This window comes from Oncorhynchus kisutch, linkage group LG1 (assembly GCF_002021735.2).
Source record: "Oncorhynchus kisutch isolate 150728-3 linkage group LG1, Okis_V2, whole genome shotgun sequence".
NCBI lineage: Eukaryota > Metazoa > Chordata > Actinopteri > Salmoniformes > Salmonidae > Oncorhynchus > Oncorhynchus kisutch.
In genome coordinates, this window is record NC_034174.2 from 46,714,574 (window position 1) to 46,732,684 (window position 18,111).

The following is an 18,111-nucleotide window of genomic DNA, read 5'->3' on the forward strand; positions in this document are numbered from 1 at the left end:
GACCTGGAGCCAGTGGGTCTGGCGACGAATATGTAGCGAGGGCCAGCCGACTAGAGCATACAAGTCGCAGTGGTGGGTGGTATAAGGTGCTTTAGTGACAAAACGGATGGCACTGTGATAGACTGCATCCAGTTTGCTGAGTAGAGTGTTGGAAGCCATTTTGTAGATGACATCGCCGAAGTCGAGGATCGGTAGGATAGTCAGTTTTACTAGGGTAAGCTTGGCGGCTTGAGTGAAGGAGGCTTTGTTGCGGAATAGAAAGCCGACTCTTGATTTGATTTTCGATTGGAGATGTTTGATATGAGTCTGGAAGGAGAGTTTGCAGTCTAGCCAGACACCTAGGTACTTATAGACGTCCACATATTCTAGGTCGGAACCATCCAGGGTGGTGATGCTAGTCGGGCATGCAGGTGCAGGCAGCGACCGGTTGAAAAGCATGCATTTGGTTTTACTAGCGTTTAAGAGCAGTTGGAGGCCACGGAAGGAGTGTTGTATGGCATTGAAGCTTGTTTGGAGGTTAGATAGCACAGTGTCCAAAGACGGGCCGAAAGTATATAGAATGGTGTCGTCTGCGTAGAGGTGGATCAGGGAATCGCCCGCAGCAAGAGCAACATCATTGATATACACAGAGAAAAGAGTCGGCCCGAGAATTGAACCCTGTGGCACCCCCATAGAGACTGCCAGAGGACCGGACAGCATGCCCTCCGATTTGACACACTGAACTCTGTCTGCAAAGTAATTGGTGAACCAGGCAAGGCAGTCATCCGAAAAACCGAGGCTACTGAGTCTGCCGATAAGAATATGGTGATTGACAGAGTCGAAAGCCTTGGCAAGGTCGATGAAGACGGCTGCACAGTACTGTCTTTTATCGATGGCGGTTATGATGTCGTTTAGTACCTTGAGTGTGGCTGAGGTGCACCCATGACCGGCTCGGAAACCAGATTGCACAGCGGAGAAGGTACGGTGGGATTCGAGATGGTCAGTGACCTGTTTGTTGACTTGGCTTTCGAAGACCTTAGATAGGCAGGGCAGGATGGATATAGGTCTGTAACAGTTTGGGTCCAGGGTGTCTTCCCCTTTGAAGAGGGGGATGACTGCGGCAGCTTTCCAATCCTTGGGGATCTCAGACGAGATGAAAGAGAGGTTGAACAGGCTGGTAATAGGGGTTGCGACAATGGTGGCAGATAGTTTCAGAAATAGAGGGTCCAGATTGTCAAGCCCAGCTGATTTGTACGGGTCCAGGTTTTGCAGCTCTTTCAGAACATCTGCTATCTGGATTTGGGTAAAGGAGAACCTGGAGAGGCTTGGGCGAGGAGCTGCGGGGGGGGCGGAGCTGTTGGCAGAGGTTGAAGTAGCCAGGCGGAAGGCATGGCCAGCCGTTGAGAAATGCTTATTGAAGTTTTCGATAATCATGGATTTATCAGTGGTGACCGTGTTACCTAGCCTCAGTGCAGTGGGCAGCTGGGAGGAGGTGCTCTTGTTCTCCATGGACTTCACAGTGTCCCAGAACTTTTTGGAGTTGGAGCTACAGGATGCAAACTTCTGCCTGAAGAAGCTGGCCTTAGCTTTCCTGACTGACTGCGTGTATTGGTTCCGGACTTCCCTGAACAGTTGCATATCACGGGGACTATTCGATGCTATTGCAGTCCGCCACAGGATGTTTTTGTGCTGGTCGAGGGTAGTCAGGTCTGGGGTGAACCAAGGGCTGTATCTGTTCTTAGTTCTGCATTTTTTGAACGGAGCATGCTTATCTAAAATGGTGAGGAAGTTACTTTTAAAGAATGACCAGGCATCCTCAACTGACGGGATGAGGTCAATGTCCTTCCAGGATACCCGGGCCAGGTCGATTAGAAAGGCCTGCTCACAGAAGTGTTTTAGGGAGCGTTTGACAGTGATGAGGGGTGGTCGTTTGACTGCGGCTCCGTAGCGGATACAGGCAATGAGGCAGTGATCGCTGAGATCCTGGTTGAAGACAGCGGAGGTGTATTTGGAGGGCCAGTTGGTCAGGATGACGTCTATGAGGGTGCCCTTGTTTACAGAGTTAGGGTTGTACCTGGTGGGTTCCTTGATGATTTGTGTGAGATTGAGGGCATCTAGCTTAGATTGTAGGACTGGCGGGGTGTTAAGCATATCCCAGTTTAGGTCACCTAACAGAACAAACTCTGAAGCTAGATGGGGGGCGATCAATTCACAAATGGTGTCCAGGGCACAGCTGGGAGCTGAGGGGGGTCGGTAGCAGGCGGCAACCGTGAGAGACTTGTTTCTGGAGAGAGTAATTTTCAAAATTAGTAGTTCGAACTGTTTGGGTATGGACCTGGAAAGTATGACATTACTTTGCAGGCTATCTCTGCAGTAAACTGCAACTCCTCCCCCTTTGGCAGTTCTATCTTGACGGAAGATGTTATAGTTGGGTATGGAAATCTCTGAATTTTTGGTGGCCTTCCTGAGCCAGGATTCAGACACAGCAAGGACATCAGGGTTAGCAGAGTGTGCTAAAGCAGTGAGTAAGACAAACTTAGGGAGGAGGCTTCTGATGTTGACATGCATGAAACCAAGGCTTTTTCGAACACAGAAGTCAACAAATGAGGGTGCCTGGGGACATGCAGGGCCTGGGTTTACCTCCACATCACCCGCGGAACAGAGAAGGAGTAGTATGAGGGTGCGGCTAAAGGCTATCAAAACTGGTCGCCTAGAGCGTTGGGGACAGAGAATAAGAGGAGCAGGTTTCTGGGCATGGTAGAATATATTCAGGGCATAATGCGCAGACAGGGGTATGGTGGGGTGCGGGTACAGCGGAGGTAAGCCCAGGCACTGGGTGATGATGAGAGAGGTTGTATCTCTGGACATGCTGGTAGTAATGGGTGAGGTCACCGCATGTGTGGGAGGTGGGACAAAGGAGTTATCAGGGGTATGAAGAGTGGAACTAGGGGCTCCATTGTGAACTAAAACAATGATAACTAACCTGAACAACAGTATACAAGGCATATTGACATTTGAGAGAGACATACAGCGAGGCATACAGTAATCACAGGTGTTGAATTGGGAAAGCTAGCTAAAACAGTAGGTGAGACAACAGCTAATCAGCTAGCACAACAGCAGCAGGTAAAATGGCGTAGACTAGGCAACGGGGCCAACAGATAAAACAAACAAGCAGAATGGAGTACCGTGATTTATGGACAGTCCAGCGTGCATCAGCTATGTAGCCAAGAGATCAGGGCAGCGGTGGATGGGGAAGGGAAGCTGGACTGGCGAGTGTTATCCAGGTAAAAAAAAACGAACAATGACTAAATAGCTTGTAGCTAGTTAGCTGGTTAGCTTCAGGAGGTTCTTGAGTGTGTTCTAAAAATAAATAAATAAATAATAGCGATTCCGTATCACATTGGGTGAGGCAGGTTTCCGGAAGGTATAAAGCCCTGGAGGACTGACAGCTAGGGAGGGTATTTGTGAGTGCACACAATATTGGTTTTGCAGTGAAGAAGAGGAACCAGGTGCACTCAATGGTGAAAATCAAACAACTTGTTTTGTTTGTGTTTGTTTTGTTTCTGGTCAATTGTGTTTGTACTTTATTTTGTTACCACTGGGGAAACATAATTTATGGATTGGGCCTTTAAGTAATGGATAAAGATCAGGAGTTGTGTTCACTCCTAATCTAACCTGATATCTTTGGAGAAACATAGAGATTAAAGCTGTGTGTTTATTACGTTCTCATTATGTTGCTCTGTTTATTTAGCTATTTCCATTTTAATTACTTTGTTTTGCCCTACCCTGTCATGTCAACAGGTTGGAGAGGGAGTGTCGCTGCACAGCTATTTTCAGATCTTTCCAGAGATGGTCGATCGAGTTCAAGTCCAGGCTCTGGCTGAGCCTTTCATGGACATTCAGAAACTTGTCCCGAAGCCACTCCTGCGTTGTCTTGGCTGTGTGCTTAGGGTGTTTGTTCTGTTGGAAGGTGAACCTTCGCCTCAGTCTGAAGTCCTGAGCACTCTGGAGCAAGTTTTCATCAATGATCTCTCTGTACTTTGCTCCGTTCATCTTTTCCTCAATCCTGACTAGTCTCCCAGTTCGTGCCACTGAAAAACATCTCCACAGCATGATGCTGCCACCACCATGCTTCACCATAGGGATGGTGCCAGGTTTCTTCCAGACTTGTCACCTGGCATTCAGGCCAAAGAGTCAGTCTTGGTTTCATCAGATCAGAGAATCTTGTTTCTCATGGTCTGAGAGTCCTTTAAGTGCCTTTTGGCAAACTCCAAGTGGGCTGTCATGTACGTTTTACTGAGGAATGGCTTCCGTCTGGCCACTCTACCATAAAGGCCTGATTGGTGGAGTTCTGCAGAGATGGTTGTCCTTCTGGAAGGTTATCAGAGTGACAATCGGGTTCTTGGTCACCTCGCTGACCAAGACCCTTCTTCACCGACTCCAATCAAGTTGTAGCAACATCTCAAGGATGATCAATGAGTCTCATAGCAACGGGTCTGAATACTTATGTAATAAGATATCTGTTTTTTATTTTTAATACATTTGCAATAATGTCTTAAAAAACCTTTTTTTGTATATATTTAATACATTTTAGAACAAGGTTGAATAAGTCTGAAACCTTTCCGAATGCACTGTAAGCTGGCTTTACAAAACCTTACAAATACGTTGGCTTTACATTTTGACTTTGTTGGAATATGGATAGTAAATGTAGCACAGCACATAACATACATTTGGATAAACAAGTAGGTTGAACTGTGTCTTTAGCAGCAGGAGCAAAGAAGGTTCTGTAATACCTGAGTCATTCCTCCTTCCAGGTCCAGTCTGGTGCCCCTCAGGACCCCCATGGAGAGGCTCAAGTGTCGGCCCTCGCTCCGCTCCACCCCGTCCAGCCTGCCATCCTCTCCTCACCCTGGAGGGCTGAGGTGGTGGACCCCGAACCTGCTACTGCAGCCGGGTCTGACCAGACTGTCCCTGAGATCCCAGCCCGGGTCCCACGCCTGGCTCCGGTTCCAGCTGCAGCCCTGAAGCCCGCTGGCATCCAGATAGCAGCCCCAGTGCCTGACCGTTTCAGCTTGTCCACGACTCAGCAGAACCTGGACACTGCATCTGTGTCCACCTCTTGCCAACCTGAGGCCAGCCAAGAGGTAGCTCTTCACCACACAGTTATCAACCGTTTCTACAGTACAGTACACTCTTAGAATTAGTTGTGACTCGAGGAACCATGGATATCCTCAAGGAACCCCTGGAGTTCCTCAAGGAACCGTTGCTAGTTAATGGTTCATATTTGCATCTTCCGTTACTTGAGGGGTTCTTGGAGGAACCTTTAATGGTTCAATGTAGCAACGGGTTCCTGGAGGAACCCTGGAGTGGAGGCATGGCTTAGTAGGGGTGTGGCTTTACGATAGATCATTTTTGTTGGCTACCCGTTAGAGTAAATGTAATCAGCAATGTTAATTTGATGAATATTATATTAGAATATAATGCGCATAAATATTCAAGGAAGATTTTAATTTGCAGTGTACAAACTTAACACGATAAACAGGAATGACTACGCTAAAGAAGTGACCAAAAAGAATGATCTGAAAGTCACACCTCCAACAAGCCACGCCTCCAATCTGTTTGGCTGCAACCTTTGCAATATATTATTAAAAAGGTTTAAAATTGAACCCCTCCCATCACAAAACACAAGGGGTTCCTCGAAGAACCTTTTTCAACTGGAAAGGTTCTTCCAGGCGCCTTGACTTCCAAGAGTGTCCAGATACAACTCTTACTCTACAACAACGCACAGCACATACTGTGTACAGTACTCGGCTATGCACGGCCCATATTGTAAATGCAGGCTGCGTCCCAAATGGCACTCTATTCCCTACGTAGGCGCTGGTCAAAAGTGGTGCACCACATAGGGAAGGAGTGGAGTGCCGTTTGAGACCCAGCCATACTCTAACCCCTGTGACATGTTCTTGTGAATCCAACAACCCCATTGTTTTGCCTTCAGGAGCCACTGCAAGAGAAACCCATGGCCTTTCACAGTTACCCAGGCTATGACAGGTGTGTGGCCATACCTTCTGAGCTTGACTAGTGTTGTTGAAATGTTCTTCCCCAACAATGGCTGTAGTGGGTACTGTGTACGGTATAGGGGCTATAGTGGGTACTGTGTACGGTATAGGGGCTATAGTCGGTACTGTGTATGGTATAGGGGCTGTAGTGGGTACTGTGTACGGTATAGGGGCTGTAGTGGGTACTGTGTACGGTATAGGGGCTGTAGTGGGTACTGTGTACGGTATAGGGGCTATAGTGGGTACTGTGTACGGTATAGGGGCTATAGTGGGTACTGTGTACGGTATAGGGGCTGTAGTGGGTACTGTGTACGGTATAGGGGCTGTAGTGGGTACTGTGTACGGTATAGGGGCTATAGTGGGTACTGTGTACGGTATAGGGGCTGTAGTGGGTACTGTGTACGGTATAGGGGCTATAGTGGGTACTGTGTACGGTATAGGGGCTATAGTGGGTACTGTGTACGGTATAGGGGCTGTAGTGGGTACTGTGTACGGTATAGGGGCTATAGTGGGTACTGTGTACGGTATAGGGGCTGTAGTGGGTACTGTGTACGGTATAGGGGCTATAGTGGGTACTGTGTACGGTATAGGGGCTATAGTGGGTACTGTGTATGGTATAGGGGCTGTAGTGGGTACTGTGTACGGTATAGGGGCTATAGTGGGTACTGTGTACGGTATAGGGGCTGTAGTGGGTACTGTGTACGGTATAGGGGCTATAGTGGGTACTGTGTACGGTATAGGGGCTATAGTGTGTGACCGTGGTGTGGACGCCTGGCCTTGTCAATAGTGAATACTTTCTCACTGACATCTTAAAGGGATAGTTCACTCAAGTTATAAAATGACATATTGGTTTCCTTGCCATGTAAGCAGTCTATGGACAAGGTCAGACAACAATCCATCCTTAGGTTCAGGGTAACTTTATCTTTAACCTAAACACCAGTTACTACACCAGAGTCCCATCTTAATGACACGCCGAGAAGCAGAGAGAGAGAGAGAATGTGTTTAAAGTATTGTTGAACTCGATCACATCCCTGCCTTTAGCTTCAACTCAGACGTGGCGTCGGGTAAGGAGATGAGTGATGGCTGCGATGGCTCGGCCAGCGGCGGGAAAGGGGACGGGAAGACCCGGAAACACCACCGCAAATCGGCCCGCACGCGCTCCCGCCAGGAGAGGACCAACAAGCCCAAATTGAGCATGCTCAATGTAAGTCCATCCGTCCACACTGACCACAGCTCCGACCTGGTCAGTGTACAATAATCTCGTTGTGTTACTTTTTATAATTACTTTTGATTTTAGCCTACTTGGTAAATATTTTCTTAACTCTTCTTGAACTGCACTGTTGGTTAAGGGCTTGTAAAGTAAGCATTTCACGGTAAAGTCGACACTTGTTGTTTTCGGCGCGTGGGGAAAATAAAGTTTGATTTGATTTGCTCAATGTTTTAGCCATTCATAAGCTATTCAGTTAGCCCAAAGGGGAGAAGTTTGAAACTGAAATTACAATTTATACTGTGTATTCAAAGTATATGCATATTCATACTTTCACATTCAAAGTGATTTCTCCTTCCCCTCAGGTGTGCAACACAGGCGATAAGATGGTGGAATGCCAGCTGGAGACGCACAATCACAAAATGGTGACCTTCAAGTTCGACCTGGATGGAGATGCTCCGGAGGAGATAGCCATTTACATGGTGAGGTCATGACCTTGGCAGACTTCACTGCGTCCCAAACTACACCCTATTCCCTTTGGAGTGCACTACTTTTGACCAGGGTCCATAGGGCTCTGGTACAAGTAGTGCACCATGTAGGGCATAGGGTGCCGTTATGGGACGTAGACCTGGGTGCAAAGAATGACTTGAACTCATTTCAAATTCTTTATCTGCGCTTGATTGAGCTTTCCTGGCTTAATGGATGAATTAGAATAGTCACAAAACTATTCCCATCTGGCCCATCTGGTGCTCCGGACAGGCTAGAGCTAATGCTCAAAAGATTTGAAGGAATTCAAATAGTATTTGACCCCAGGTCTAGACAGAGGTCCTCTGTCTGTCTGGGATGTCCTGGGAAAAGCTATTTTGAGAACTTCAAATAGATTGTTTAATATTTAAATAGGGCCACCATGCTCAAATGCGCTACAGCAGAAGATCTTATAAATGAGTATTCTGTTCGGTCATCCAGTTCATTATCAATCCCCTTGTAAATGTATCTTTCCTGTATTGAAATGGGATACTTACATTATGATTGTTCCTGAAGTGCTATCACTTCTTCAGTATTCTTGTTTTGGCATTATTATATTGCTTGTAGTTACATTGTGTCTGTGTGTGTGTGTGTGTCTGTCTGTGTGTATGCAGGTGGAGAATGGCTTCATCCTGCCCATAGAGAAGGAGATGTTCATTGACCAGCTGAAAGACATCGTGGACAAGGCTGAGGACATGCTGAGTGAGAACATGGAGGGAGAGATGGCCTCCGCCCTGGGTGGCAGTCCCCAACTGGGACACAACTCTGGGGGGCTGGGGGGAGAGGTGAGGGGGGGCATCCCAAACACAAGTCCCTCACACACTGACGCTAATATACTCACATGGATGTTTATTCAGAAGCCACACGCATGAAATACACACACACACATTTAATACATCTCTCACATGTCTGTTTCCTGTCTAACTCTCTATCTCTCTGAAGATTCAGCAGCCCGGAGCACACCATCCTGTTTATCAGCAGAATGGTAATGCCTCACTTTTCTCTCTCTCTCTCTCTCTCTCTCTCTCTCTCTCTCTCTCTCTCTCTCTCTCTCTCTCTCTCTCTCTCTCTCTCTCTCTCTCTCTCTCTATCTCTCTCTCTATCTATTCTGTAGTGGATACTATTCAACTTGTTACAAATTGTGCTATAATTTTGGAACATATATAGTAATGAAACTTAGCATTTTGAGCCTGAGACACGGTTCACAACTAAACTGTTGTCATCTGCCTACAGTTCTAATGGTCGATGTGTATTGTCCAATCACTGTTGTAACCTTTTCGCACCATCTGATATTTCATGGTTTGAACAATTGAATATGTGAATTTTCAGGATGAATCAAACCACTGTATTTTTGATTTACCAATATATTTAGTGCATAAAGGCTCTCCATACTGTTTTTTTAATGATTCATAAACACTTTTCTAATCCTAAAAAATCTACAATGTCAGAGTGTTTTTAAATCTATTGGTGCTAAAAAGGAGACAAATATATATGTATTTCAATGGCTTTCTTTAATTTGTCGTTATTGTTCGTAACCCTTTTTCTCTCGATAGCCTATATTCTAATTAATTCTGTTGTGAAAATTCAAATTAAAAGGTACAACGTATTTAAAACCTTTCAGATGTAAAGACCTGCGCGTTTCTGGTACCAGTTCGGACTGACATATTCGCTGTAGATCGATTTAGACCCCTGAAAAGGCTTGCATTGAGTGGTAGCCCTGATTCTCACGGACAGAGGAGTATGTCCACAGTTAGAATAATGAGACAGATATTTCACCGGATGTATAAATGTGAAGCATCCAAATATGGTAGTGAGAGGAAGCCCAGTGGCCAGCATTGTCAGAAGATGGAAGGAGTTGGATTTTGGCAGACATTCTGCAAATTTTGTCATCGATTAAACATTTAATCTCAATACAGTTTTCAGTTCCCAAAACTAGAATCTGTTTTGAACAGAGCAGATTACGTTTTTTTAGACTTTACCATTTGCCAAAGTTTTTTAAAATCATGTCATTTAGAAGGAGTGCACTGGCAAATTTAGTTCACAGAGTAGGCTTTTCCTAACATAAATATGCAGATTCATGCTAGAACAGGAAAATAGGATCTCGCTGGCTTGTGCTTGGCTCTTCCCACCTCCTTGCTTGATCTGCCCACTATGACTCTTTTGTTTCCATTGGAAAAGACTGGCGGTGGTCTATCTTTGTTTAGTTAAAAAAAATCTTTGGTATGTCTCTTTTGCCTCTTTAAAGCAGGATGTGAATCTGACACCACTTGAAACTGGGATGTCCCTCCTATCATTTCATTTGCTCTTCCGACTGTCCATTGTCGTGGAAATTTCCTCTATTTACCAAATCATGGGAGCAAACCACACACACAAGTCAGAGTTAGTTATCAAAGTCCATCTTTAATTATATAAGCTCTATAGCATTTTGACTTTCAACAGTTCAGTATCTCTAATGAATGTTGAGAGTCCCCACACAATGGCAAAATGGGATCCTTTATAGCAAAGATCACACATAGTCAGACAGCATAGACATAATTCATCGTTCAGCTTTGTCTCCTTTCCCAAACCCCAGAACCATAAACCAATCCTCCATATCAACAGGCATATATCAATTTGTCATTTAGATACAACCCACTCTAAATACAAACTCCTGGACAAACTCACGGAGAGGAGAATGAGGCTATAGGTTAAGATAGAAACAACATTAGAGGGAGCATAGAATGATTACAGACAGTGCCACCCTCCTTTCTCCACTGGGAAAAAGGTAGGGAGTGAAAGATATGTTTACACATGATGACACTTTGACCTCTCCCCTCTCAGCGGCCCATGCAACTTAGTCTTGACATAGAACAGATAACTGCAACCTCGCCACAGTATTATACAAAAATACCATTCTGATGAGAATTAACTTACACACATTAGATGAATATAAAACATCTTACAAATGTTACCAACAAATTCTGAATCTTCCACGACACCATCAATTCCTGACTGAACCATAATTCACAGCCACCAACATGCCAGGAATCCTTACATCGTAGCGCAAGTGGTTTCATCGTCTACCACATTCAGAAATTGATGTATAGCCAGTAATCTAAAATAATTCATACAAAAACACACTTTCTGTTTGTCATAGACGGACAAGAATAATATGAGATGAAAGGCGAGTTCCTAATGAGTTCAGGAAGCCGAGTTAGGGCTCTGTGAGATGTTTTGATCAAGCGAGACCTTAAGAAAATATGCACATTTACTCTGCCACTAAACAAACAAATACATTTTTTTTTACATTCATAAGGAAGGTGAAATCATATAGTTAGTCATTTTATAATTTGATAATACTGTATTTAGAAAGCATGTATGTCATTTCAAGCCTTATTCATACAGTTTTGTTGAATAGGAAATGCATCATATATAATATTATTTTCATATTTTATTATATGAGTACTGTGTACATGAGCTCTTGCCCTCAAAGTGATAACACATCAGCAACTCTTTCTTTTCACCAGAAAGTTGAGATGTAGTATTACTAGTTATGGTTTATTGCCCTCTCATAATAAATAATACTTTTTGGGGAGTACTTAGATTACATTTTCAATTACATTTAGTTACTTTTCGCAGTTTTTTAAAGACCTCCTCTGAAACTCGGGGGACTAGTAAGTATTTTTTAAACCTCCATTTGGGCTGGATGTGGCAATATGGAGTTCTACATGCATAATCTATGAGCGGAATTACTGTTTTACCCCAATTAGCCACCAAATCCCTAATTTGGGCCCTAGCAATTTGTGTTTCAGCCAATTAACTTCAGCCCCTCACCATTTGAGTGACAGCTAGCAAGATGCACACATAGCAAAGCGAGAGAGAGAGAGAGCAATGATGTGGTGCACATGTAGTATGCAATTTTCGGGGACCACTTCTGGCATTTGAGTACTACTTTCAGAAGTACTGGCTAAAAATTATACAAAAGTATGGTTGAATTAAATGTATTCAGAGTGCGCAAGGGAGCAACTCCTCCAAAACCTGTTATGCACCTTGGTTATTCCATGTCATTTCAGCAAGCCACGACACCCACCAACCTCAATTTTTTCGGAAAACTTTTTTGTAATTAGAAACAGCATTCCTGTAACATAATTTTGTTTAAGTTTTATTCGATTTTTGATCAATTAAGCTAATTGATTGCAGCCAAATTGGCCCTTTTAATTTACATTATATTGAAATAAATAACCACCCACGGACCCCCACACCAATCCCACCCCAACAACCAGTATATATTATCAGTTCTCTGTGTCTGAAATATAGAGCTGCAGCTTGGAGTATTGCTTCTTCAACCCTTGTAATGTATTCTGTGTGAATCTGGTGATGTTTTGTCCCAGTTTGGAGAAATTAGCCATTGAAACTTGCACCAACTTTCGCGACTTCGCTTGCATTATTTACCATAAATTTGTGTGAAAGTTTCAGATTTTTCCCACTAGATGCCGCTGCTCCTGCTACTGCTAGCACACCTTGTTGTCCATTTTGCTGGTCTCTTGTGTTTAATAAATGGATCAACTTTGGGTAGGAAACCAATAGCTTTTACTCATGATGAAAATAAATTGTGTGGTCAAGCCATTCCTCCATGAAAGCAATTACGTTTGTCCCTCTCTTAGCAACCTTTTGCTTCAACTCAACACCCCTTGAATTGTCCTATAAATGGCAGCTCTCTGAGCTCTGGTGCAATTCTCATAAAAAGTCCAAAACTTTGATGGAGAAATGGGCTAGTGTCTAAAATGTTGTGACAACCGTAATAAAATAATACAATTATAAACAATTATTTGCCCACTAGATGCATGGCAGGTGTATGTTTGTCAATATAATTATTAGAAAACATCTATATATGTAGTGTGATTAGTGACATATACCATTAAATCCAACTCAAATCCATTACCATTGCAAAACACTGTGTGTTAGGGACTTTTTTTTTTGAAGCCCGTTAGAGACTATAACATTGAAACTATTAGAATTACTTTAGCGTAATGGTTGCTTGTTCACCAGGAATGGTCTAACTAATCCAGACCTTTTTGAAGGGAGTAAACCACACACAGAGGGAGGGGCCATTTCCTGGACACAAATCAAGCCTAAGAGATGGACAAACGGAATTGCTTTCATGAAAGACTGGCTTGAATTGTAAAGATGACCATACCATTTGTTTTTCATCATGAGCAAAAGCTATTGGTGGTTTTCTGGCTAAAGTTGGGAAAAAACATTTGTGGTCCATTTAATTAACAAAAGAGACCAGCAAAATTGATACAAGTGTGTGCTGCCAGTAGCAGGAATATCGGACAAAACTTGGTACTACCATACTCATTTATGGTAAATAATGCTCGCGACTTCAATGGCTAATTTCTCTGAACAGCGGAAAAAACCCCATCACCAGATTCACAGGGAATACATTACAAAGGATGAAGAAGCAATACTCTTAAGCAGCAGCTCCATATGACTTGTCAGACATAGAGAACTGATACTGTGTACTGGTTGTTGGGTGCTGGGATTGGTGTGGGATGTGGGGGGGTCCGTGAGTGGCTTTTGATCATTGTATTGGATTCCTCATGTCTTAGTCATTGTTAGGAAGAGGTATGTTCCAAATCGGATGTTAGGTACTATATTTATGGACGATTATATGAATCATATCAATTAAAATTGCCCATTTGGGCACCATCAATTAGCTTCATTTTGCAAATATCAAATAATATTTTAGGACTGTTAAACTTATCAGTTTCTAACTACAGAAACGATTCCAGAACAATCTGAGATGGTGGGTGTCAAAATCATCTTTCTTGTGTTTTTTGAGGTGGAATGACTCACCTGCAAAAGGTAAGTCTGAACTACTGAGAAGTGCTTAAATCAAAACGATTAAAAAAGGCATAGAATTTCTTAAGTCTGAATCGGCCCCATAGAGAGTGGGATGTCTGTGGAGGAAGGTTTTTAAAGGAGGGCTGTGTGGGTGGGCTGAGTAAATTTGGTTGCTATATCTGTTTGACTGGCCTTTCTCTTCAACTCTCTTTCTCTATCTTTCTCTCAGTGCTCCACACAGGGAAGAGATGGTTCATCATCTGCCCAGTGGAGGAGCCTCCTACCTCCAGCCAGGATGGAATTACAAAAGTAACTGCTGATGGGACTACAACTGCTCAGCCTGACAGGACTACAATTGCACAGCCTGGTGGGATTACAGTGCCTGGCCAGTCTGCTGAGGGTGGCACTGCAGGGACTGCTTCAGGCAGAGGTGACTTTGTTTCCATGTGACCGTTTGAACATGAAGCCATCCTGGTCGAGCCATGCTACCATGCTGCCCTCTAGTGCTCAATGAATGAACATGTCAACATCTGTCAACATCTGTAGTCAAACCACTTTTGCAACACTCTGTCAGAATGCCACAAATACAATATTGAGTTGTTAAGTTGAAATATTTGTATGTCTTTGCATGTGGTCCTGTTGTAGAATGGTTGATTAAGAGGATGCTAGTCCTATTGCCTTTCTGTCTATAATCTTCTGTCTTCTTTTGCTTTTGTCCTGCAGTATCAGCGTCGTCCTCCATAGCTAACTCAGTTTCTGGGGGGAGTGGAGGCTTCGCCTATGAGGGCTATGGCCTCTGTAGCCCTCCCATCCTGTCCTCCACAGACCCTCTCCTCCTGGCCATGTCCCATGTCCCAGCCCCCTCTGGCCCCCCATCTGTCCACCCAGGACCTCTTCCAGAGGGCCAGACCCACAGTTCTACCCTTCCCAGGGTGCATCACACCCAGCCAGCATCGGCTCCTCCAGTGGCCCCCTCTGGAGGTCGCCGCAGCTTCCTGTCCGGAGAGGAGCACCAGGGAGGTGGGCGTCTGGGTGCCATCTCTCCCATCCACGCTGCCCAGCAGATGGCAGAGATGGCGTGCACTGCCTCCATGGTGGAGGAGGTGCCCTGTTGCCCGCTGGTCATGCCCCTGTCCCTGAACGTGAGTTGTGATGCCCAAGGGAGCTCAACTCCCCTCACCCCTCTGCCCCCCCAGGACCCCACTACTTCCTCAGCCAGAGAGTCCCTACAACTCTCCTACCCCTCTGTTTCCCGCGGCGACCGCTCCCAGCAGCCCGTGGTGCTCCATCAGCCTTTCTCTTCAGTGGGTGGAGCCAAGGCCCCCTCGTTGCCCCAGAGCCCGGCTCCCCACCAGCACACGGCAGGGGGGCCCAGTGAGTCGGACGGGGAGGGTCGAGGGGTGGGAGGTCGGGGGGGCTTTGTGGACAGCACCATCAAGACTCTGGACGAGAAGCTGAGGAACCTGCTGTACCAGGAGTACGCTCCTATGTACCCATCAGGCACTGCCGCGGAGACACCAGGCTCGGGGACAGAGTACGTCCAGTCCCCTCCTGGGCCCGACAGTGCCACCTTGGGGTCAGGAAACAGCACACCTGGACCTATGGGGGAAGGGCGCTACCGGACAGGGGAACAGCTGGTAAACATAGAACATGTCATACATAGAACTCATAGAATGCATCCCAAATGGCACCATATTTCCTGAATAGTGCACCAGAGCCCTATGGGCTCAAACATACTTTCCTTTCTGAGATTAGAATTGTTTTCTTTAAATCAAATAAAATGTATTTATATAGCCCTTCGTACATCAGCTGATATCTCAAAGTGCTGTACAGAAACCCAGCCTAAAACCTCAAACAGCAAGCAATGCAGGTGTAGACGCACGGTGGCTAGGAAAAACTCCCTAGAAAGGCCAAAACCTAGGAAGAAACCTAGAGAGGAACCAGGCTATGTGGGGTGGCCTTTTCCTCTTCTGGCTGTGCCGGGTGGAGATTATAACAGAACATGGCCAAGATTTTCAAATGTTTATAAATTACCAGCATGGTCCAATAATAATAAGGCAGAACAGTTGAAACTGGAGCAGCAGCACGGCCAGGTGGACTGGGGACAGCAAGGATTCATCATGTCAGGTAGTCCTGAGGCATGGTCCTAGGGCTCAGGTCCTCCGAGAGAGAGAAAGAAAGAGAGAATTCACACAGGACACCGAATAGGACAGGAGAAGTACTCCAGATTTAACAAACTGACCCTAGCCCCCCGACACATAAACTATTGCAGCATAAATACTGGAGGCTGAGACAGGACACCCCAGACAACATGTAAAGTACATGCAATCTATCTATGCCATTCATCCTTACGTGTTGGCCATTCTCCCTTTTAGAAACGACTGCATTATATTACCCTCATACATTATATTACCCTCATAACCGCTCTTTCTCTGCTTCAATCTTTTACCGTCTCTCTTTTCTCAACCCTCCCTCACCACTTTTTCTTTCAGCCTCAGATTCCAGAGAGGATGGACAGTTTAAGCGCGTTGAGTGATTCTGCCATGGGTGGTATGTACACTCTACTGTGTTGTATGTAGGCCACAACATTACAGGAGCAATTCTTTTCTTTTAACTTATAGAACAGCTGTTGTGAAAAATCAAAATCAAGTTTTTGTAGTTATTTAGATAAGCTATGTCATCTCTCTCATTCTCTCTGTCTGCAGCCCCCATGTCTAGGAGAAAGAACATACTCCACTCTACCTCCTGCTCGGGCTCCAGTGGCCGGTCTAAGGTACTTTACTCTATTACATACTACACAGATCAAACACGTGACGTTAGCTAGCGAGCCAACGAGCTAACGTTTGCTAGCTAACCAACAGTGCGCTTTAACTTGCAATAAAAATGACTTTCTGACTAAATTAGAAACTTTATATCTGAAAATGGAGCTCGACTCTTACCCGTATACATGGATGAACGCTTCACGGCGGACAGTAGCCATTTAACTCTATTTTGTTTGTAGCTACATCTTGTTTGTGTCAAGTCACTCCGGTGCAGAAAGTAGCCCATCACGTTTTCGATAGTGCCTGCTAAATTCAGGGCATCAATGTTGAGAAAAGTAGCAAAACTTTTGTAGATCGATGGCTAACGTTATATATTTCAAAAACGGCGTGGTAGAAAGGACTGTTAACACATACTGAGCAGCTCACGTTATAAACAGAAGCATGCTACATTGCAGACGAATCCAAACTCATCTCCCGGCATGTCCAGCCCATCCGTTATCTCAGCCAATCATGGCTAAAAGGAAGGTTCCTGTCTTTTCCGTAGCTAAACCAGCTAGGCACCTAATTTAACCATTTTATTCGTATTTATGGATGGAATACAAGTCCGTTATTAAGGCATATGGAAGTTCACATGTTCCAAAAGGCATTTCAGCTCAAAAATGCAGTATATGTTCAAATGCCGCTCCTGTGAAGTAGTGAATTGCACTATACGGCTAGTTTTTTTAAACAAGTCACATATTTGTTCCCAATAGTCATTTCCACTACTACCTCTAGAGGTGCAATACCTAGTTAGTTTTGTAGAGGAAACGGCGAATGCGGTATTTTAGACCAATATCATAATTACCTGCAAAGGTATTAACTTGGAAGTGGCTCTTTAAACAATAACTTTATCATTGCTGTTGTCATCCGTGTCTGTAGATTATCATAGGCCCTCCTGACATGGTGACACGAGGAGAGCTGAAGCAGAGGAGTTGGAGCAGTGCTGCCTCCCCAGCACATCCTGCTGGCCACTCAGACCACCGCAGCAGTGTCCAGGCAATGGCCATGGCCCCCTCCACCACCATCGGACGCTTCTCCGTGGTCAGCACCGAGGACGACGTCACCCTGAGGACCCGCAGCAGCCGCTACTCTGCGCCGCCCGATTTCTACCTGGATACACCTCCCTCCATGGCCAAACGGGGGTCACTGCCGCACGCCTCCACTACCACTTCCATGTCTGTTGATGTAACAGTCCACGCACACCCACGCTTCCTGTCATCAGACTCAGGGGCGGAGAGTAGTCCCGCCAAGCTGGCCCCGGCCACACCTTCACGGCACGGCCACTCGGGGGAGCGGAGAGGAAGTGACCTCATGAAGAGGGCGGTGGCCTTCTTGCGCCGTTCGGGCCGCCGCAGTAGTAGTGTGCAGAGCTCTGATTCGCCGAGCCGGCATGGGGGCGTGCACGGCTCGGCCTATGTCAGTAGTGACAACGACTCCGAGATGGAGGACTCGGATATGAAGAGAGAGCTTACCAGACTCAAGGAGAAGTAAGTTGTGTGTGTTTAGAACAGGGGTTCCCAAACCCACCAATTGAAGTGTCTTTTGAGTCGCAAACCACCATAAGGGTAGAGCGGTGAAGAAAAATACACAGACCAAAGAATATAAAAAAAAAAATTGTAGTTTGAAAGCTAATCTCTTGCAATTCCACACAATTCTATAAATGGCTAATGCTGTGTTCTTATTCTTAAACATTATAACAAAATCAATGAGGGACTGA

The 18,111-nt window shown here is 45.2% G+C and overlaps 1 protein-coding gene across 4 annotated transcripts in view; it reads left to right on the top strand.

The window, feature by feature from the left end:
- The window catches only part of wnk2 (WNK lysine deficient protein kinase 2), a 72,129-nt gene that overhangs the window by 37,579 nt on the left and 16,439 nt on the right, over positions 1–18,111 (top strand). For all 4 annotated transcript variants that reach the window (XM_031834017.1, XM_031833999.1, XM_031834006.1 and 1 more), the window contains exons 12-22: positions 4,794–5,123; positions 5,975–6,027; positions 7,077–7,239; positions 7,608–7,724; positions 8,382–8,552; positions 8,710–8,752; positions 13,823–14,023; positions 14,317–15,230; positions 16,086–16,143; positions 16,299–16,366; positions 17,274–17,881. In XM_031834017.1, coding sequence (XP_031689877.1) covers positions 4,794–5,123; positions 5,975–6,027; positions 7,077–7,239; positions 7,608–7,724; positions 8,382–8,552; positions 8,710–8,752; positions 13,823–14,023; positions 14,317–15,230; positions 16,086–16,143; positions 16,299–16,366; positions 17,274–17,881 — 2,726 coding nt within the window. The remainder of the gene's footprint in view (positions 1–4,793; positions 5,124–5,974; positions 6,028–7,076; positions 7,240–7,607; positions 7,725–8,381; positions 8,553–8,709; positions 8,753–13,822; positions 14,024–14,316; positions 15,231–16,085; positions 16,144–16,298; positions 16,367–17,273; positions 17,882–18,111) is intronic.